The sequence below is a fragment of the Triticum aestivum genome, chromosome 4B (assembly GCF_018294505.1).
Source record: "Triticum aestivum cultivar Chinese Spring chromosome 4B, IWGSC CS RefSeq v2.1, whole genome shotgun sequence".
Classification (NCBI taxonomy): Eukaryota; Viridiplantae; Streptophyta; class Magnoliopsida; order Poales; family Poaceae; genus Triticum; species Triticum aestivum.
The window spans coordinates 653,633,394-653,655,118 of record NC_057804.1 but is presented as its reverse complement, the minus strand read 5'-3'; the positions used below and the strand labels follow the sequence as shown (position 1 = coordinate 653,655,118).

At 45.9% G+C, this 21,725-nt stretch overlaps 2 protein-coding genes across 2 annotated transcripts; one reads left to right on the top strand and one right to left on the bottom strand.

Moving 5' to 3' along the window:
• Positions 1-8,487: 8,487 nt before the first annotated feature.
• Positions 8,488-11,091, top strand: LOC123093911 (scarecrow-like protein 6). Its single transcript, XM_044515973.1, has one exon. It carries the CDS (start codon positions 8,913-8,915, stop codon positions 10,839-10,841), a length of 1,929 nt encoding a protein of 642 aa, XP_044371908.1. The 5' UTR covers positions 8,488-8,912; the 3' UTR covers positions 10,842-11,091.
• A 5,934-nt stretch (positions 11,092-17,025) lies between these two features.
• On the bottom strand, positions 17,026-21,442 carry LOC123093910 (signal recognition particle receptor subunit alpha). Its single transcript, XM_044515972.1, has 10 exons — positions 21,213-21,442; positions 20,008-21,057; positions 19,208-19,292; positions 18,991-19,086; positions 18,739-18,891; positions 18,545-18,652; positions 17,928-18,047; positions 17,673-17,798; positions 17,488-17,571; positions 17,026-17,383 (listed from the first exon to the last, which is right to left on the bottom strand). Exons 2-10 carry the CDS (start codon positions 21,045-21,047, stop codon positions 17,258-17,260), a joined length of 1,938 nt encoding a protein of 645 aa, XP_044371907.1. The 5' UTR covers positions 21,048-21,057; positions 21,213-21,442; the 3' UTR covers positions 17,026-17,257.
• Positions 21,443-21,725: the final 283 nt, after the last annotated feature.

Sequence of the window (21,725 nt, the reverse complement as noted above, 5' to 3'; positions counted from 1 at the left end):
GAGTCTCATCTCGACTTGTGGGGGAATCATAGCCTCCATCATCATTTCCTCACATGGGACAATGCTCTAATAATGAAGATCATCACACTTTTATTTACTTAGAACTCAAGAATTACAACTCAATACTTAGAAAAAAAATATGACTCTATGTGAATGCCTCCGGCGGTGTACCAGGATGTGCAATGATTCAAGAGTGACATGTATGAAAGAATTATGAATGGTGGCTTTGCCACAAATACGATGTCAACTACATGATCATGAAAAGCAATATGACAATGAGGAAGCGTGTCATAATAAATGGAACGGTGGAAAGTTGCATGGCAATGTATCTCAGAATGGCTATGGAAATGCCATAATAGGTAGGTATGGTGGCTATTTTGAGGAAGGTATATGGTGGGTGTATGGCACCGGCGAGAGTTGTGCGGCACAAGAGAGGCTAGCAATGGTGGAAGGGTGAGAGTGCGTATAATCCATGGACTCAACATTAGTCATAAAGAACTCACATACTTATTGCAAAAATCTATTAGTTATCGAAATGGAGTACTACGCGTATGCTCCTAGGGGGATAGATTGGTAGGGAAAGACCATCGCTCATCCCCGACCGCTACTCATAAGGAAGACAATCAAAAAATAAATCATGCTCCGACTTCATCACATAACGGTTCACCATACATGCATGCTACAGGAATCACAAACTTTAGCACAAGTATCTCTCAAAATCACAACTGCTCACTAGCATCACTCTAATATCACCATCTTCATATCTCAAAACAATCATAAAGAATCAAACTTCTCATAGTATTCAATGCACTTAATATGAAAGTTTTTATTATATCCCTCTTGGATGCCTATCATATTAGGACTAAATTTATAGCCAAAGCAAATTACCATGTTGTTTAAAGACTCTCAGAATAATATAAGTGAAGCATGAGAGTTCATAAATTATTATAAAATAAAGCCATTGTCGTGCTCTAAAAAGATATAAGTGAAGCACTAGAGCAATATTGCCTAGCTCAAAAGATATAAGTGAAGCACAAAGAGTATTCTAATAAATCATGATTCAAGCGTTTCTCTCCCAAAAGGTGTGTACAACAAGGATGATTGTCGTAAATCAAACGCAAATACTCAAATCATACAAGACGCTCCAAGCAAAACACATATCATGTGGTGAATAAAAATTTAGCCTCAAGTAAAGTTACCGATAGACAAAGACGAAAGAGGGGATGCCTTCCGGGGCATCCCCAAGCTTAGGCTTTTGGTTGTCTTTGAATATTACCTTGGGGTACCTTGGGCATCCCCAAGCTTAGGCTCTTGTCACTCCTTATTCCATAGTCCATCAAATCCTTACCCAAAACTTGAAAACTTCACAACACAAAACTCAACAGAAAATCTCATAAGCTCCGTTAGTATAAGAAAATAAATCACCACTTTAAGGTATTGTTGCAAACTCATTGTTTATTTATATTGGTGTAATATCTACTGTATTCTGACTTTTCCATGGTTCATACCCCCCGATACTACCCATAGATTCATCAAAATAATCAAACAACACAAAGAAAACAGAATCTGTCAAAAACAGAACAGTCTCTAGCACCCTGTAACTCTTGAATACTTATTTAACTCCAAAAACTTCAGAAAAAATAGGAACAGTTGAGAAATTTATGCACCAATACAGAGAAAAAAGAATCAGATCAAAAGCACGTTTCAATAAAATCCTGGAAATTATTTACTGGGCGCAAAATTTTCTGTTTTTCAGCAGGATAAACACAACTATCACCGTAAGCTATCCTAAAGGTCTAACTTGGCGTAAACACTAATTAAAACACAAAGCCACATCTAACTAGAGGCTAGATGAATTATTCAAAGCAAAACAGGAACAAAAAGCAAAGAACAAAAATAAAATTGGGTTGCCTCCCAACAAGCGCTTTTCTTTAAAGCCTTTTAGCTAGGCATTGAGATTTCAATGGTGCTCACATGAAAGACAAGAACTGAAGCGCAAAGAGAGCATCATAAAAACCGTGATAAACACATGTAAGTCTAACATACTTCCTATGCATAGGCATTTTATAAGGAAACAAATTATCAAGGCAAGGAAAAACTAGCATATGCAAGGAAGAAGAAAGAGACGATAGCAATCTCAACATGAAGAGAGGTAATTTAGTAACATGAAAATTTATACAACCATATTTTCCTCTCTCATAATAATTACATGTAGTATCATAAGCAAATTCAACAATATAACTATCACATAAATTATTCTCAACACGATCCACGTGCATGTGAAGTTGACACTCTTCCAAAATAGGGGGATTAACATTAACTAAAGTCATGACCTCTCCAAACCCACTTTTATCAAAAATTTCATAAGATTGAACATTTTCCAAATATGTGGGATCTAAAGTTGACACTCTTTCAAACCCACTTTAAATATTATTGCAAACATTATTATGAATCTCATACTCATTATGAGGCTTAAATAAATTTTCAAGATCATAAGAAGAAGCCCAATCATGATCATTGCAACAAGTAGTAGACATAGCAAAATTAGCATCCCCAAGTTTAGGGTTTTGCATATCATTAACATAATTGACATTAATAGAATTTATAATAACATAATTGTAATCATGCTTTTCACTCAAAGATCTATCATGAATCACTTCATAAAGCACTTCATTACAATTTCCAGATTCACGAATTTCAAGCAAATGCTCATAGAGATAATCTAGTGCACTCAACTCACTAGAAATTGGTTCATCATAATTAGATCTCTTACAAAGATTAGCAAGTGGAAGAGGATCCATAAAATTTTAGCAAGCGAAGATGCAAGCAAAAAGAAGGCTCATGGTAACATAAGCGAACAAATATTGAACGGAAGAAGGGCGAAGAAAAGGCAAATCTTTTCAAAATATCATTTTAGAAGTGGGGGAGAGGAAAACGAGAGGCGAATGGCGAATAATGTAATGCAAGCAATGAGAGTTTATGATGGGTACTTGGTATGTCTTGACTTGGCATAGATCTCCATGACAACGGTGCCAGAAATTCTTCCTTCTACTTCTTGAGCTTGCGTTGGTTTTTCCCTTGAAGAGGAAAGGGTGATGCAGCAAAGTAGAGTAAGTATTTCCCTCAGTTTGGGAACCAATTTCAATCGAGTAGGAGATAACGCACAAGTCACTGAATACCTGCACAAACAATCAACAAACTTGCACCCAACGCGATAAAGGGGTTGTCGATCCCTTCATGGTTACTTGCAAAAGTGAGATCTGATCGAGATAGATAAACGGTAAAGTAAATATTTTTGGTATTTTTGGTTTATAGATGGGAAAGTAAAAGATTGCAAAATAGTAGCTCGGAAACTAGTATGATGGAAAAGAGACTTAATATGATGGAAAAGAGACCCGAGGGCCATAGGTTCCACTAGTGGCTTCTCTTAAGCTAGAAAATAATACGATTGGTGAACAAATTACTGCCGAGCAATTGATAGAAGAGCGCATAAGTATGACGATATCTAAGGCCATGATCATGAACATAGGCATCACGTCCATGTCAAGTAGACCGAAACGATTCTGCATCTACTACTATTACTCCGCACATCGACCGACTCCTGCCTGCATCTAGAGTATTAAGTTCATAAAGAACAGAGTAACGCATTAAGTAAGATGACATGATGTAGAGGAATTAAATCAAGCAATATGATGAAAACCCCATCTTTTTATCCTCGATGTCAACAATACAATATATGCCTTGCTGCCCCTACTATCACTAGGAAAGGACACCGCAAGATTGAACCCAAAGCTAAGCACTTCTCCCATTGCAAGAAAAAACAATCTAGTAGGCCAAACTAAACCGATAATTCGAAGAGACTTGCCAAGATAATGCATATAATAATTCAGAGAAGACTCAAATAATATTCATAGATAATCTGATCACAAATCCACAATTCACCGAATCTCGGCAAACACACCGCAAAAGAGTATTACATCGAATAGATCTCCAAGAACATCGAGGAGAGCATGGTATTGAGAATCAAAGAGAGAGAAGAAGCCATCTAGCTACTAGCTATGGACTCGTAGGTCTGTGGTAAACTACTCACACTTCATCGGAAGGGCAATGGTGTTGATGTCGAAGCCCTCCGTGATCGAATCCCCTTCCGGCAGGATGCCGAAAAAGGCCCCTGGATGAGATCTCACGGATACAGAAGGTTGCGGCGGTGGAAAAGTGTTTTCTTGGCTCCCCCTGATGGTTTTGGGGTATAAGAGTATATATGGGCGAAAGAATTAGGTCAGGAGACCTCCAAGGGGCCCACGAGGTAGGGGGTGCGCCCTACCCCCTGGGCGCGCCCTCCACCCTCGTGGCCTCCTTGTTGCTTCTTCGACTTCATCTCCAAGTCTCCTGATTTGCTTCTGGTCCAAGAAAGATCATCACGGAAGTTTTATTCCATTTGGTATTCCTTTTATGCGAAACTCTAAAACAGGTAAAAAAACAGAAATTGGCACTGGACTCTAGGTTAATAGGATGTCCCAAAAATAATATAAAGTAGCATATTAATACATATAAAACATCCAAAGCAGATAATATAATAGCATGGAACAATCAAAAATTATAGATACGTTGGAGACGTATCAGTGCCCAGTGTCAGGAACAGTTCCTGTTTTATGCATGTTTTTTAATTCCAGGAAATCAATACCTGCAGAAGTCCAAACATGATGAAACTTTTTGACAATTTTTTCTGGACAAAAAAGATCCTGGAAGCTTCGGGGGAGGAGTAGAAGACCCATGAGTTGGCCACAAGGCACGGGGTAGGGCGTGCCACCCTAGTTTGTGGGCCCCTCGTGACTCTGTTTGCCCTAATTCTTGGCCTATAAATTCCCATATATTCGGAAACCCCCGAAGCGAGACCCAAAAACAATTATTCTGCCGCCGCAAGCCTCTGTTCCGAAGTGATCTCATTTGGAGGCCTTTTCTGATACTCTGTCAGAGGAGAAACCATTGGGGAGGCAATCTTCATCAACCTTGTTGTCTCCATGATGATGTATGAGTAGTTCCTACAGGACCTATGGATCCATAGCCGTAGCTAGATGGATCTCTCTCTCTCTCTCTCTCTCTCTCTCTCTCTCTCTCTCTCTCTCCCTTGAATACAATGATCTCCTCTGAGGTCAACCCGATGTAATCTTTGTGGTGTGTTTGTTGGGATCCAATGAATTGTGGGTTATGATCATATTATCCATTGGTATTATTTGAGTCATTTGAGATCTCCTCTATTGCGTAATTTTATAGCCTTGTATTTTTCTCCGATCTATCCATCTTTTTTGGCCAAGTAGATTGATTTATATTCAGCGCAAAAGGTGCTTGGTAGTAGGTTTAATCTTGTGGTGAATTACTCTGTGACGGAAAGGGTGATAAGGCACATATTTTATTGTTGCTGCTAAGGATAAAACGACGGGGTTCGGTCATATTAGTTGATCTTATTCTGTTTACATTATGTCGTCTTTCTTAATGCGTACTTTGTTTGAACTTAATACTTTGAGATGCATGCCGGATAGCGGTTTTGGGGTGGAGTGAATGTAGTAGATGCAGTTGGATTAATGGTCTACTTGTCATGGACGTAATGCCTATGCATTGATTATGTCTTGGATGATCATCATAACTATGCGCTATTCTGTCAATTGTCCAACAGTAATTTGTTTACCCACCGATGCTATTTATGAGAGAGATGCATCTAAACCTATGGTCCCCGAGTCCATTCTCAGTTATTATCAAGCTATGTTCCAATTACTTGTTGTTTTACTTTACTTTTATTTTTACCTTTATTAGTATACCTACCAGATTTGATACTTGCAACTGGCAACAACAAGAGGAGTGATGCCCCCTTGCATTTCTTGGGTGCAAGCATTTGCTTCGTGTGTGTGCAGGTACTGTTGATGTTGTTTGTGTGTCGTCTCCTTCTGGTTCGATAAACATTGGTTCTTAACCGAGAGAAATACTATCTGCTACTATACTACATCACCCTTCCTCTTCGGGGAATCCCATTTATCATAAGTAGCGGTTATGTCTAGAAGGTGGACAGGGACAAGAAGACCATGAGGATCAAGAAGGGCAAGAAACTCATGATGAAGGTAAGGAGGACCAAGAACAATTTATACAAGATGCGAGCAAGCTTCGTTGAAGGTGTAGCTGACGGAGACACACATGGCGATCATATCAGTCCAGGCAACCAAGTCCAAGGTGGAGGGTTTAGGGGCCGGCTCGTGAGCAAACAGGAGAAGACCCAAGTCTAATCATACATGGGTGTTCACGCAAAGATGACGACTTCAGGATGGTGAAGACATATTCGCCAAGGTGGAGTGTTAAAACTATGTCGAATATGTGTATTGGGCTATAATTAGACTTCGACTACATGGAGGGTTATGTTTTTGAGTAGGACATGTGTAACCCGGTACTATTATATAAGTTTGTCGCGGATAGTCAAAATAGACTAAACATAAGTTGTAGGTTAAGAAATTGATCATGACAGGGATGGCCCGGGCACCCGTGTCCGTGGTGCCGGACCGACCATGGCAGGGAGGTCGTAGCGCTGTCTGGTGGCTTTGGAGGGCTTATCGTCGATCTATATCATGTGATTGGTACATGGGGCCCGACCCCTTATTCACGGACTAGTTTGTTAGGGTTGACTAGTTGTTAGGGTTGGAAACAAACTAGACGACCAACTATATTTTGAGCTGAAAAGGATCGGCGGTAAGTACGCCTGACTGCCTGAGAACTAAGCTAAGCTAAAGACCTTCAACTCGAAAGTGCTATTGTGAGCTCGAGCTCACAGGCACCCTTTGCTACAGTACAAACAAAAAAATATTTAAAAAGTTCAAAAAAATCTGAATTCTTTTGGCAACAAACATTGACATGTTTTTCACATGCGTACAAATTTTCATGACAAAATGACATTCATGCAGGTCTCAGCAAAAAAAACAAAATCGATGCTCGAAAATGCTTCCAAAAACAGTTTTTTTGGAGCATGATTTTGTTTTTTTTGCTGACACCTCCACAAATATCATTTCATCACGAAAATTGGCACGCATGTAGAAAAAACATCAAAGTTTCTTGACAAAAAAATTCAGATTTTTTTGAATTTTTTTACTATTTTTTCGGATTTTACTGTTCATCCGGGATCACTGATGCCCGGGATCAATTCCTCCGCGTCCCAACTCGGAAGTGCTATTGATAGTAGAGATGTAGAAAGAAGCGCATCCTAACACCACATACGTGCCAATAAGTCCATCAGTCGCGTTTGGTTCGTTTAACATGACCAACCCCGACATCTAATATTTCATTGATTATTCAACAATGCCAAGCAAAGCCGAGCATCAATGCCAAACAAATCTTCTTGCAGAAAATAAATGAAGAAAACACACGGCCGTCGAGAACAGGTCTGCCTCGCGACAGTGTCTTCAAAAACCTTACACAAATTTTAGCATGCTCTTTCTTACCATGGCATGCGAACAAACAACGAACAAGCACAACATTCCTAGGCAAAACCTTTAGGAAGGGACCACCGCACGTAAGCCGATACTGACGGGCCCAACCAAAGGTTGAACTTTATATTTTTCATCCCGAAGTCGAGCTTCGAGCCAACACGTTCAACAAAACACACACGTCGACATTGCCTGATCAAGCCAGAGAGGCAAGATCATGGGTTTTCATTTGGAGTATGCACATACCTGTCGTCAAAGCCGTCATTACCAGTAGTCATTCTACCAGCTACCGACGTCTCGCAAGCTGGATCCCAACGTTGTGAGATCACGAGGCCTACTTACGTAGCTAGAGAAAGCGTCAGAAGTAGGTAGATGACCTCGTTGTCCAGCTTCCAAACACTATCGCATCACCTTTGATCTCCGTCGATGGGAGGGGTAGAGATGTTTGATAGAGGGGTACACCGGGAAAGACTACAAACAAAACACTTGTTAGTGTGATAAACTAATGAGATACGTCGGATCTTGGATGGATGTCTTAGATGAATCCCACATGAGCTGGTGGAAGGATCTAATTTACCTATAACTATTAGTCGTGAGGGAGGGGGGGCAGTTGAAGTCAGCGAAGACAGAGGCCCCACCGCCGATCCTCACCCCCCCCCCCCTCCCCGACAACGATGGCCAGAGGAAGGAGGCGGTTGCGCACGTTGGCCGAGCGGTAGCGCTTTCCTGATGAAAGCACTCGATCGACATGGGACGACGCATGGGCGATCCATTTTTTTCGGACCAGGCGGTTTCCCCATCACCGGTCCGTCTTCATCCAAACACGTCCATGGTATCACAGCGGTCAAACAAAACCAGCAACAACCTCGGAGATTAATCGTGTCTCGACACGGCAAAGATAAGCTACATCTCACATCGACGGCGTCGTCTCGATGCTCGCGCACACGCGGACACGTGTACGTCCTCCTTTACGACAAGCTTAACGGCCAATGGAGTGGTCGGGCGAGCCAAGCGTGTGCGGGAGAAAAGCAGCCTATGGCCAGTGTCGTCGTGTGAGGTAGAAGAAAGGCAGGAAAGGTGGCGCCAGGTCGACGATTGATCCATCGGTCGGGAGGGGCCGGCCAAGGGGAAGGGGGAAGAAGGAAGGCTGCCTGCTTTGCTCTGGGTGCCTTTTTCACGTTGCACGCTACCACCATTCCGCAACGTGACACGGACGCCCCCCCAACGAATAAAACTGACGCTCACTGCTCCCCCCTCCCTCTCCACCCCCACCCCGCCATTGCTCCTCCTCCTCCTCCCAATGGCCCCCCGCCGCTCCCGCTAAGCCGTCTTACTTTCCGACTGCAAGAGAAGCAGATCACTCGGAGCTCTTCTTCTTCCTCTTGCTGCTGCTGTGGCGCGGCGATGGCGGTGAGGTGAGGTGAGGGAGCTCGTGCGGGAGGGGGATCGATGCCCACGCAGCAGCTCACGACATTCCAGCTGCTCCCGCCCGCCCACGCGCACGGCGACCGGCGACAGTACCAGCACCAGCACCAGCAGCAGCAGCTCGCCTGCGGCGGCGGAGGAGGAGGCCTGTGGGACCCGGCGTCGGTGCTCGACCGCCGGGCCAGCCCCGCCGCGCATCCCACGCTGTCTTCCCCCTCGTCCCTGCCCGCCGGCGTGGCGGCCCTCGCCAAGAACGTGTCCGCGGCCCCGCCGGCGCAGGCGCAGGCGCAGGCATGGCCGCCGCCACCGGACGACGACGCCAAGGACGACTGGGTGCACCACCTGCCGCCCCTCGACATGGCCGGCTGGGGCGACCCCCACGCCGCCGCGATGCAGGACCAGGGCCAGGGCCACCCGCACCCGCCGCCCTCCTCGCAGGACAGCACCTTCCTCCGCTGGATCATCGGCGGCGGGGACGACGACGACGACGACGACGGCTCCGGGCCCGCCATGGACGGCGCCGACCCCCCGGATCTTGACCTCGACCGCATCACCATGCTCCCCCGCCACCCGCCGCTCATGGGGGGCGCGGGCCACGGCCTCCCGTTCACGCTCGCCGGCGAGGACGCCAAGCAGCAGTTCCGCCCCTCGCCGGGCGCCGCCCTGCATCAGCAGCAGCACCACCTGCCGCACGCGTTCCACGGCGGCGCGTTCCCTTCCTTCGACGCGCCGGCGCCGGCGAAGCGGCACCCGATGGCCGGCGCGGCGCCGCCCAAGCTGGCCCCCTTCGCCGGCCACGGCGCTGCGGCCGCCCTGAAGCCCAAGGCGGAGGCGCCGGCCGACGACGGCGCGGCCGCGGCGGCGGTGGACCAGCTCACCGAGGCGGCCAGGCTCGTCGAGGCCGGCGACGCCTACGGCGCGCGCGAGATATTGGCACGGCTCAATCACCGGCTCCCCGCCGCCCCAGCGGCCGGGACGCCGCTCCTCCGCTCCGCCTTCTACTTCAAGGAGGCTCTGAGCGTTGCCCTCGACACCACCGGCGCCCACGCCTCGTCGGCGGCCGTGGCGTCCACGCCCGTCGACGTCCTCCTAAAGCTCGGCGCCTACAAGGCCTTCTCCGAGCTCTCCCCGGTGCTCCAGTTCGCGCACTTCACCTGCGTGCAGGCCGTGCTCGACGAGCTCGGCGGCGCCGGCTGCATCCACGTGCTCGACTTCGACATCGGCGTCGGCGAGCAGTGGGCGTCGCTGATGCAGGAGCTGGCGCAGCGCCGCCCCGGCGCCGCGCTCAAGGTGACCGCATTGGTGCTGCCGTCGACGCACCACCCGCTGGAGCTGCAGCTCATCCACGAGAACCTCGCCAACTTCGCCGCCGAGCTCGGGGTGCCCTTCCAGTTCGTCGTGTTCAACCTCGACTCCGTCGACCCCACGGAGCTCCTCGCAATTGCCGGCGGCGACGCCATCGCCGTGCACCTTCCCGTCGGCTCGGTTCACGCCGCCGCGGTGCCATCGGTCCTTCACCTGGTCAGGCGGCTCGGCGCCAAGCTTGTCATCTCGGTGGACCGCAGTGGTGACCGCGGCGAGCTGCCGTTCGCGGCGCACCTGCTCCAGGCATTCCAGTCCTGCGCGTTCCTGCTCGAGTCCCTGGACGCCGTGGGCACCGAGCCCGACGTCGCGAGCAAGATCGAGCGCTTCCTGATCCAGCCAAAGATCGAGAGCTGCGTGATCAGGAGGCACCAGGCCGCGGCCGCCGGCGACAAGCTGCTGCCATGGCGGACAATGTTCACCTCGGCCGGGTTCGTGCCGGTGCACATAAGCAACTTCGCCGAGGCGCAGGCCGACTCGCTCCTGAAGAAGGTGCCGGTGAGGGGCTTCCGCGTGGAGAAGCGCGCCGGGTCGCTGGTCCTGCATTGGCAGCGCGCCGAGCTGGTGTCGGTGTCGGCATGGAGGTGCTGAAGGAGCTGCCATGATGAACACAAGTCGGTAGGTTAGTTAGGACTAATGATCCTAACAAATGTTTCTGCTGCGACGATCAAATTACTCGCTAAGCATTTCGCCGCCACCTTGATGGATGTTCTGCTGATCATGTCACTTGTTTTGAGTAGATTGTTTGGCAGGCTGCAAGGTCTGGTACAGTATCAATGTATTTTTAGTACTCATGTTACTATTTTCATGTGGAATCAAAATATGGTTATGGTGTTTCAAATGTTCCATCAAAGCCGCTATTCGGCCCATTTATCTCGCTATTGGTTCGCTATTGGTTCAATGTGAAATGAGGCATACAGTAAAAAAAAGTGAAGAAATAATATTCAGCTCTGTTGGTGGTGATCGACTGGGAAAACAATATGCATTTAGTCAAAAAGATCAAGGCATTCAAATCTTCCAGGATCCGCCAAATTGACAGCAAGCCAATATGATCAAATTTTCTTGAACTTGAATCAAAGAGTTCTTAAAAAAAAGTTGCTAGTAATTTAGAAGTTTTATCTACATACGGGCGGATTATAGAAGATTTGTGTATTGCACTACTTGTCCATTTTCCTCATTTTTATTCACATGGGACTCTTTTTTGATTGAATTACAAGCTAGCAGGCTACATATACTCTGTAATACCATATTTGCTCTGTTCGACTAAATGTAGCTCACTGTACTAGCAATGAAGGTATTTTCTGTAGGTAAATTTATGTTAGGCATCATACATGATCAGAAGCTTTGGTTTTGCAGTGTATCATTTTCCCTGAAAGTTCTGAAATTGTTAGGAACACTGGCTTTTAGACAAACTTTGCCTTTGGTCCAGATCAATGAAGATCTTGATATAACACTTTTGTACATTTCAGTTAAAAGAAATCGATAGCGCATATGCTGTATAAATTTAGAAAACTTTCTCGGGCAAATTGCTGCCGCACGGTTGTATCTTTAGTTATCAGTTAACTTTTTATCTAGTCCAACTTCCATGATATCAACAAAACAAATTGTTATATTTATTCTTAAAACTAGACAAGAAGATGCTAATGCATGAGTGGTGAGGTGAGGTACAGTGAAAACAAAATAGAATATCATAATTTTAGATCTCGGTAATCCGATGCCTTGAGAAAGCTCTCTCCTTCAGGAACCTCCAGACACCTGGAAAGTAGCATTGCATGAGAAATGCATGTTTAAGAACAATAATCGCCTTTTTGATATTGTACTTGGGACAGAGAACATTTACAAGTTGACAATTGTGGAATGCAGCAAGACCGAGAATAAAGCGGCCATGGATGTTAGTGGCACAACATAAAGCAGCAGACATATTTTTGTTTGTTTGTTTGTTTGCGAGATTTTGGTTTGCATCGTATGATCTCCAAAGTTCGCCGAGCGAAAGGATCTTTCATGAGTGTTGATGGTTTCATCTACACAATTTGTTATCCACTGCTTGATTGGATTTGCGTGGTATACCTCGTATGCATATGCTGTCATTCTTATTCTGAAGTCTCAACTTAGCAATTGGGTATATGTTACTCATTTCATACTTGAAGTTGCAGGTTGCAGCATCTTGACATTGTTAACTCAGGCGCCGCCGATTTCTCGGCTGCTTCCTTCTCTCAGGTGAAAATAAATAACATAAAAATCTGTCTACCCATTTAATACTTGCAGCATCTTAACATTGTTAACTGCTAACCCTGATGCCAGCAATTTCCTTGTTGCTTCCTTCTGTCAGATGAAAAGGGAAACAATCAGCATTGTAAGCATCTTCTTCAAATGCAGTCACAAGAAGATTAGTAATGAGGACTGACCCCTAGCTGTCAATGTATAGCTGATAATTACCTTGCCATGATCTGAAGTTCTGGGTATGTACTAGGGCGGGTATGGACCGCACGTGTGCCATCCATGCTCAAAGAATGAATGCTTCATTGCTCATCATATTTATCTATCTATTCCTCAGGGTTGGAGAAATAACAAGTCTCGTCCGCGAATCTTCTCTGGAGCAGATAAGTGAGCCCCTACCGTTGTTTGCGCAGCAGCGCGGGTGATCGACAGGCATTAGTTGGTTATCAAGATGGAATTTCTCGCTGCAACATGAACCGAATCGCGTGTTTTGTTCCGATGGCAATCGCAGCGTAAAGCTGCCGTGCTTTACCCCAATGGCACCAGGCATCTCCTGTCATCAGCACCTGTGCTGCTAATTGCAGTCCCAAATTCGTCCACGTTGGGACAATGTTGCGAGGGTACAGTCCAATATGCTTATGCTGCTGCCGCTCCCCTGATGCTATCTGCAGGACTGATTGAATACACAGATAAGGTTATGGCTGTCCCTAAGGTGCCGAGCTCTCTCATTCAGGCTTTGTCTTATTGTCAGATTCGCGCAATTTCGCATCGTCTCAAGAAGAAGAATTACAGTCGACACGTTATCGGATATGAGGAGGTGAAATGTGGAGTTGTTCTGTTCAAGATGTCACCTAAAATGAGGATGAAAAGATCAGAGTTAGGCTTGTGGAGGACTGATCCATGAGCATCAGGGGAAATTTAACACTTCATGCGAAGCTGAAATATATGGCTTGAAGATTCAGATGCTGGTTCTCAAGTTGAGGCCTCCACTCTGCACAGATGATGAATCTGCGGTAATTCTGTGCTAGCTATAAAAGGTACCAATAGCTGCTGAGCACTGACTGAATGCATCATTTGTTTTCATGATGAAAACTCATTCCTCAGGCACCCAACAAAATTGCAATTCTGCAACCACTACAAGAACAGCCTAACCAGTAACCCCATGGTTAGGCAGTTCTAAACCAATCCATCAGTTGCAAAGACTAAGACCTGCTTTACTTATTCCCCATGCAAATATGCAATGCACCCATCTCCTACCATTATTAAAAACCCATAGGCGCGCGCTTTTGTTCGGCGCACGGGCGAAGCGGTTAAAGCGCCATGAGTGAATGAATGAATCACCAAGATCACAAAGTGGAACCAAGCCATTTTGATCTGCAACAGGACCTGAAAGCTCAAAGACCCGGGGAATCGGATCCTGAAAGCCTCACCTACACAACAAGGAGTGAGCACTGAACAGAGCGGTAGCATCAAGCTTGTGGGCACCAACACAAGGAGTGCCGCCCCTGGAAAGAGCTAAAGACCGGCGCCTTTCTGAGAGAGAGAGAGAGAGAGGCTAAACTAAAGGAAAAATCTAAAGAGGAGGGTGTGTCTTGGTGAAGCCTCCTCGGAGAGTGGGATTCGGTTCAGACTGTGGGACTTTTCTTCCTCTTCCCACTTTTTCTAATATAACATAGTGTTCTTTTATGTTAAGAAAGAGCTATGAAGTTCATGGACACGCACACTTGTATATTACCTAACAAAAAGACACTTTCACCGCAATGTTCCCAACATAAGTTTGAAATTTTGCAGGATTTTCACAGGAAAGAGCTGAGGTCTCAACATGAAGGGGTCTCTGGTTTCGAAGAAGAGGAAGCGGAAGGGAAGGATGTCGGCGAGATATTTGAATGTGTGGAATGTATTTTCCACCAGTCTTAAGATGGTAGTAGAAGCTAGAGAAGACTTTGTTAGTTCTTCATGTTCCGGCATATGAATTCGAACAAACGAAATGTTCGAGAACCGAAAGACTCACCTATTTTTGAAGTCAACTGCGGATTCACATTAACTAGGGTTAAGTTGCACATGTGTGAGCATGCGCCGCAAGTCTAGCAAGAGTCACGCCTACTTGCTGCCTGACACATACATGTCCATTATTGATTCCGTCGTAACCCTGAAGCTGAACAGTTACCAACACAGACAGATGGACAGACAGACAGCACTCGTGTTAGTCTTTCAGTCTTATACACAAGAGCGGAAAAGTAGATGTGCATGCATGCATGCATGTAATCTGCTGCTTGGTAGGAGACTTGTGGAAGACTCACTCACTTACCAGGACAAAGGAAGCTGTTCAGTTGGTCTGAATTGCCAAGTGGCACTTGAGATAGATAGAATCTTGGCTCCTGCTGCTTCCTCCGCTGACAAAAAAGAATAAATTGGATGCATGCATGCCAGAAATAAGTAGAGTTTAATTTTGGAAATGTTAACAACCTGACATCAAATTCTTAAGCATGACATGCTTGTTGAAGGAAATTAATTGTCATGCTCATGACAACGTAATTGCCATCCCGGCCGTCAGATTTGTCATGCTTAAAAGTTTGACATGAGATTCGTAGCGAATTCCTTCAGTTAAGATGGGTTGATTTGGTTGAATATACTCCCTCCGTCCCAAAATAACTGTCTCAACTTTGTACTAGCTCTAGTACAAAGTTGCACTAAGCTTGATACACTTATTTTGGGACGGAGGGAGTACCTGTTTAAAAAAAAACTAATTAAGCGACGTTGAAAACCAGAACCTTCCCTAACTGTCACTCCTAATTTCATGCCAGGAGTTCCAGAATCCGCCTATTTTACTAGTCTTCGGAAACGGAAAACCCTGAACCAAGAAGGGTTGGATATGTTACGTAGGAATAGAAGTATAATTTTGAGATCGCCTGTCAGATCATTACCCACATATACTAGTTCTTTTTTTACAGGGAAAAAAATGACCAGCAAGTGCAGTGCACGGCGGAATAATCGGAGATATTGTGCTCCTGGAGTGCGTGCTTAAGATGATTGTGTAAAAAAAAATCATGCAGCAAGGTTAAACAACACAACAAACAACTCTTTTTGGCACCGCAACTCAACTCAATAAAGCAAAGCAGGGCATGAGGGAAGGAATATATCCCCTCCGAAGGAGGGGAGAGGAGGACGGCCGCTAATGCGTCTACACCAGTCTGTCTTCCGTGAGGCATCTAGCAAACGCGAAAAGGGGCCGCCGGCGCAACGACAGGAAGAGGAGAGGAGAGGAGATGAGATGAGATGCCCCTCTAATAACTTCGAGGGCAAGGCTCCTCCCCCATGGTCTCTCCTAAGAGTTCACCATATGTGTGTCATGTGTTGTGGTTGTGGCCATCGAATCTCAGGCTAAAAAAAATACTTTACACAATGGGAAAGTGAGCAACACTGCAATACATAATGATGATATATAGTGAAAGTGATGTAATAATGTGGCTGGAATGTTTATCCTGTTGATTGATGATGGGCCGGATTTGCGAAGAGAGAGAGAGACAGGCCGGAGCTGGACAATGGGGCGAATGCGCGTCAATGGCGGTCGCCGGGGGAAGGGCGGAGATCGGAATATGAGACAGGAAGATAACTGTTATCTGCCAGATGCAGCGAGGAAGGAGGAAATGAGCAGCAGTTGCATCCATGATTGGCAAGAAGAAGTTTTCAGGCTCCAGTCCAAGAGAGATCAGGGACAGACACCAACAAGAAGGTTTCACAAGATGTCCATGGGCCTGGATGCTTTTTTAGATCACTATACTGAAAGTGGAAAACCAGCTTACTACCTCCGTCTTAAAATATACTACTACGTTTTGTAAGGCTAGAATTTAGAGCATACAGATGTCTTTGAAAAGTCAAACTTTGACAAATTTTATAGAGAAAACTATTTATGTATACAATACAAAATATATAAAATATGAAACTGCGTCTTATGATGAATCTAATGATATATATGAATGCTTTTTCTCCACAAACATGGTTAAAGTTTGTGAGGTTTGACTTTTCAAAACATCTATATGCACTACATTATGAAACAGAACGGAGTGTAAGATTATGGTCCTAGGCCAAAGGTTGTTTCATCAACCAGCTCATCGCCATACCCCATACCCATACCCGTACCATCTTTGTAAGAAGCAGCTGCTTCTTCAATATCTTTGGGTCTGCTGAATGTGCGTGCCGCACAAGCCACCATTTGGGCACAATATTGTACTTCCTCCGTCCCAAAATTCTATCTTAGATTTATCTAGATACGGATGTATCTAATACTAAAACGTGACTTGCTACATCTATATTTAGACAAATGTAAGACAAGAATTTTGAGACGGAGGGAGTACAAACATCATAAGTACAACCAACTGTTTGCATTATTTTGATGTTCTATTCTCATCAGAGGCATTGATAAATCAGGTATGCAGCCCTACTTTGCTTCACCTGACAGTTTCGACGAGATTTCATCATTTTCGCATGTCTAGGCAACGACCTGACTTCGATAGATTTCCAGCCAGGCCAACACTATCCAAGACAAGCAAACACAATATGAAACAAGGCACATATTATTGTATTTATAATTAATTTCTGACGAGGCAACCAAGCACGACGATCCACACAACAGAACAAGTTAACAGCAACCAGAAAAGTTTGCTAGGGACGACAGTTTCACGCCAAACCAAACGAGAAAACGACGATGTCACGGGGGATTTTCGGAGATATAACAGAGACTCCTTGAATGCGGCACATATCGGAGCACGACATGTACTAGCACTACCATTTTACTTCAGGAGGGTCTTCACGATGGATTTCACGTTCAGCTTCTTCAGGTCAGTGTAGGACTGGCCGCACCCGACGAACATGACCGGAGATCCGGATATGTAAACCATGGACAGCGCGGCTCCGACCTGCATATATTTTTCATATATATACTCGTCATCAGAAGCTGTAAAAGAGGGGTTGGTTGTAGTGATTATTAATCAAGCATATGTTCGGCACAAGTTCCCCCTACCTTGTCGTCGATAGTGTCAAACTTGGTGAGCAGGATACCATCGATCAGTCTCGCTGTGGGAACAGTGGAAAGATCTGCCAATTTCTGTTCAAGAGAGAGAGATAATTTCAAAGCAGTCAGCAACGAAAGAAAATACAGCGTGTGTGTTGGTTGCTTCAATCTGTCTGTCGCTGCAAAACCAGTACCTGATTGAACTTGTTGAGCTGATCGACTGCATCATTCCCAACTAATGCCTCTCCCACAAATAAAACCAGATCTGGCTTGTTGAGATTGATGAGCTTGGAGAGTGCTCTCATCAGTGGCTCATTATCCTGGCAATATCAATTCGCCACACAGAATGTATCAGAATGGTGTGAGAGTGGGGTGGTTAAGAACGGCACAGTTCAAGAAGAAGAACAGAAAAAGAAACGAGTACATTGCAGCTAAGCCACTAGACCAACCTGCATACGACCAGCCGTATCAACAAGAACAACATCTGATTTGTTCCGAGTGGCTTCCTGAATAGCTTCCTTCGCTACAACTGCTGGATCCTTCTCATATCCCTTCTCAAATATAGGTATCTGTACACAATGTCGTCATGTAAGGATACAATCACAAGCTGGTGGTTTCGTTCAAAAAGGTACAGGTTGTTGCGTCTGGGATTGGGAAGAAAAGCACACATACTAAAACTGAACAAAACAGCAGGACACATATTTTGCCACCAGTTAAGCAAAAGATGTGTTATATGCAGATGAACTAATGAGGTCACATTTACAGACAATCATACTAATGACAAGGAATAGCTAAACCCACTGATGAGGTTAGAGATTCATCAAGTGCATTACATCTTAATTCTTTTACCTACATGCAGTAGGATTCTTCCCAATTGGTTTTCCACAAAATGAAGTGCATTATACTGCTTGAGCGGAACAGATTCACGATATGCGCACAAACTATGATTATAACATTACTCTTATATGATTACAAAACAAAACAGTGACCTACAAAGTTCAATATGAGATGTTGCAAAACTGGGTACATACAACTGTTGTGTTACTCAAGAGGAGATGGTCAGTACCTGAAGCCTGCGAGCATGAGTCCGCAGCTGCTCAACAGCACCAGATCTGAAGGTATCACATGCTGCCATCATGACACTGAGGTTATGCTGAAGAAGCCAATAAGCGACCTGTAAAGATGCAAGACAGGATGACGTGAGCAAATTCTTCATATTTAGTATGTTTTCTCATGTCAGGCATTTGAAATATATTAAACCTTTGCAAGATTGGTAGATTTTCCAACTCCATTCACTCCAACAAAAACAACGACATATGGCTTGCCACGCTCCTTGGCAGCTTGCACATCCCTTAATATGTCAATGGATCGCCTTGGAGTTAAAATGCGAAGAAGAGCCTCCTCCATAGCTGTCTGAAGAAGCGAAAATCAAATGAAGTGCATGAGGAAGCTGTACAGAATGTCTGCTTGAATGTAAATGTGAAGCGATTCAGACTGGTGTGTGCTGCAAACCTGAACAGTAGAAGAAATTCTTGTGAAGGAACCTAGCTTCTTGCCCTCAAGGCTAGCTGCTACTGATTCACAAAGCTTTTCTGCTATTTCTTCAGCCTGCGGAAATAAGGTCAATTTCATTACCCAGACAGATGAAGAACCAAACTACAAAGAGCTGGTTTACTAATAGGGTTATTAAATATGAAGCAAATCGCCACGTAAATGAAGAAATGCATACCACATTCTTTGTCATCAGTCTATCTTTAAGAGCTTTGAGTGCAGGTTGCAGATCAGACTTCTCAAGTACATTGTTACCTGCAATGCTGAGCACAGAAAAAATACAAATGTTGCAATTAAGTGATATGTTCATAGATTGCAAAATTGTGAGAAAGCTAACAAGCTGGTAAACACTACTTGAATGCAGGATGTTAGAAGAAAACAAAAATTCTAGTTAACATATTACAGGCAGTTAAAGACCAACCACCACCTCAGATATGTACCCTGTATATGGTTAACATGCTTATATTCAAGGTTTCAGGCTCAACTTGCTATTCTACCAGGTATGTGTGTATCAAGTGTGCAAACTGATGAGGTGGCAGGTGCAATGGCATTACTCCAGCGATGCAGTTAGCTAATGGTTTAGCTAGCAAATTTGGGTGAATATAAATCTTGTCTCACATACCTGTATCTGTTTCCTAAACGAAAATGGATACTAAATCTTGTCATCAGGCAACAAATCATGGAGACCCAAATCATAACTTATTTTTTTATTTCAGATAATGACCAATGAGAAGACATGAAAATCATATAGTGCTTCTGAAGACTATAAACTATCTACTATGCTATTTCCATGTCGCGGTTTGAACTATAGAATTAGTATGGAAAAACATTATGTTATAGCTTATCACCGGAGCGCAAAATAGGTTTGAGTTGACACTACTAGCAACTTGTTAAGCCAATACAACTAAAGAGAGATTATTAATTAAGTAGGCTACTAATGACAAGAACAAACAAATGCAGAACACAATTCTTATATACCTCTTGAACATGGAGGAGAACCAGCCCTTCTTCTTCTGGCCAGCTTGAGCATTCTCCTCTCCCTCATCCTCTTCGTCCTCACTATCGCTGCTCAGATCCTCATCCTTATCCATCATGCTGTCCCCCTGGTCGGTAAGCACCTTCTCAATCACCTCCTCCCCTCTCTCGTCGGCCGGGTCCGTGAAGTCCAGCTTCTCGCTCTTGGGCGGCTTGTCGTCCCAGACCCTCATCTGCTTGACAGCCTTCTTGGGCTCGGCCTTGGCCGCCTTCTTCACATCGTTCTTCTTGCCGCCGCCGCCCTTCTTTCCTCCTGTCTTCTTACGCAAGGTATTTACATCGAAGGCCCCGTCGTTGGGGTCCCCGTTCTCCTTGCCGTCACTGTCAGCAACAACAGCCCGGGCGGCGGTGCGAGAGCTGTCCTTAGTGGAGCCGTTCTCGTGCCCACCCTTGGCGACGCTACCACCGTTAGCGGTGAAACCACCGTTCTGCTCCTTCCCGGAGTCGCCATCAGAATCATCCTTCCCAGACCCAGAATTCTTCTTCCCAGCACCGCCCCCACCACGACTGCGAGCATTGGGGCCGAGCTTCTTGCCGGCGGGGCCACCGGACGCCCGGCCAGCGCCGGAGGAGGGGTTGGCGGGCTGCTGCCGGGACTTCTTCATGGCCTCGGCGCGCGCCTCGGCCTCGAGGTGCAGCTGCCGGAACTTCTCCGTGAACAAATCATCGTAGGAGACCCTTTTGGGATTGTAGATCTGGGAGAACTCCTTGCGGACGGCGGCGAGCAGGTCGTCGACGTAGAGCAGGTGGAGCATGCGCTGGTAGACGGCGACGAAGACGAGGCCGAGGTCGTTGTTGAAGGTCCACTTGAGCGCGTAGGCGTCCTTGGCGAACCCCGCGTCGCCCGAGCGCTCCTCGAGCAGGCAGGAGCGGATGAGCGCGTCGATCGGGGAGCCCTTGAGCAGCGCCGCGCCGCCGAGGGCCCGGCAGGACGACCACAGGATCAGGCCGCCCCGCGTGAAGATGAGCAGCTCCTCCAGCATCGTCGCCGGCCTGGATCGGATGGATCGGACGCCGGTTAGCCGGGGAAAATCGTCGGATCGGGATCCAGAGGTGAGCAGATCGGGCGATTTCGCCCCGATCCGTGGGGTCGATTGATTGATGGAGGGAAATCGGGGGTAGGGATTGGGGAATTCGTAGGTGCGTACCTTGGGATGACGAGCGATGGGTTTGCTTCCTTGCTTCCTCGCGGAGGAGAAGAAACCACAGAAAGAAAAAAAGTGGAAATTAGTTTTTGCGGTGTGTCAGCGGGTGGGATATATGCCAATGTGGACGGTTGGGTGGAGGGGGCGTCCAACTCCGACCCGGCTCTGTCTGCCGGTTGACTGCGTCCGTCTCGGCGTCCGCGACTCCGCGTTGGGAGTGAAACGTTGTGCACGTGATAGGATGAACGATTGCCAAGGGAGTGAGAGATGGCCTCTGTCACGCCGAACACATCTAACGTGCCGCTCCTACCAAGGACTCTAGCATTTTTCTACTTCCACAGAGACCAACGGATCAACATTACCACCGTGTCAAGGCCTTTCTTGCTCGTCTTGGCTATCCGATTCCTCGCCTCGCACCACCAATCTGCAGTCTGGGACTGCGGCGTGGGGCATAGGGTTAGGTCCACTCCGATCCCGGTGAAGCAAAGAAACCACATGTGCCTGGCGTACACGCAC

Excerpts from the sequence above, each read along its gene's own strand:
- LOC123093911 (XM_044515973.1), top strand. The coding sequence starts at position 8,913 with ATGCCCACGCAGCAGCTCACGACATTCCAGCTGCTCCCGCCCGCCCAC.
- LOC123093910 (XM_044515972.1), bottom strand. The coding sequence starts at position 21,047 with ATGCTGGAGGAGCTGCTCATCTTCACGCGGGGCGGCCTGATCCTGTGG. Across the intron at positions 19,293-20,007 it reads TTCTCCTCCATGTTCAAGAG|CATTGCAGGTAACAATGTAC; the intron begins GTATATAAGAAT and ends TTCTGTGCTCAG. Across the intron at positions 18,048-18,544 it reads CTCATGCTCGCAGGCTTCAG|ATACCTATATTTGAGAAGGG; the intron begins GTACTGACCATC and ends CATTGTGTACAG.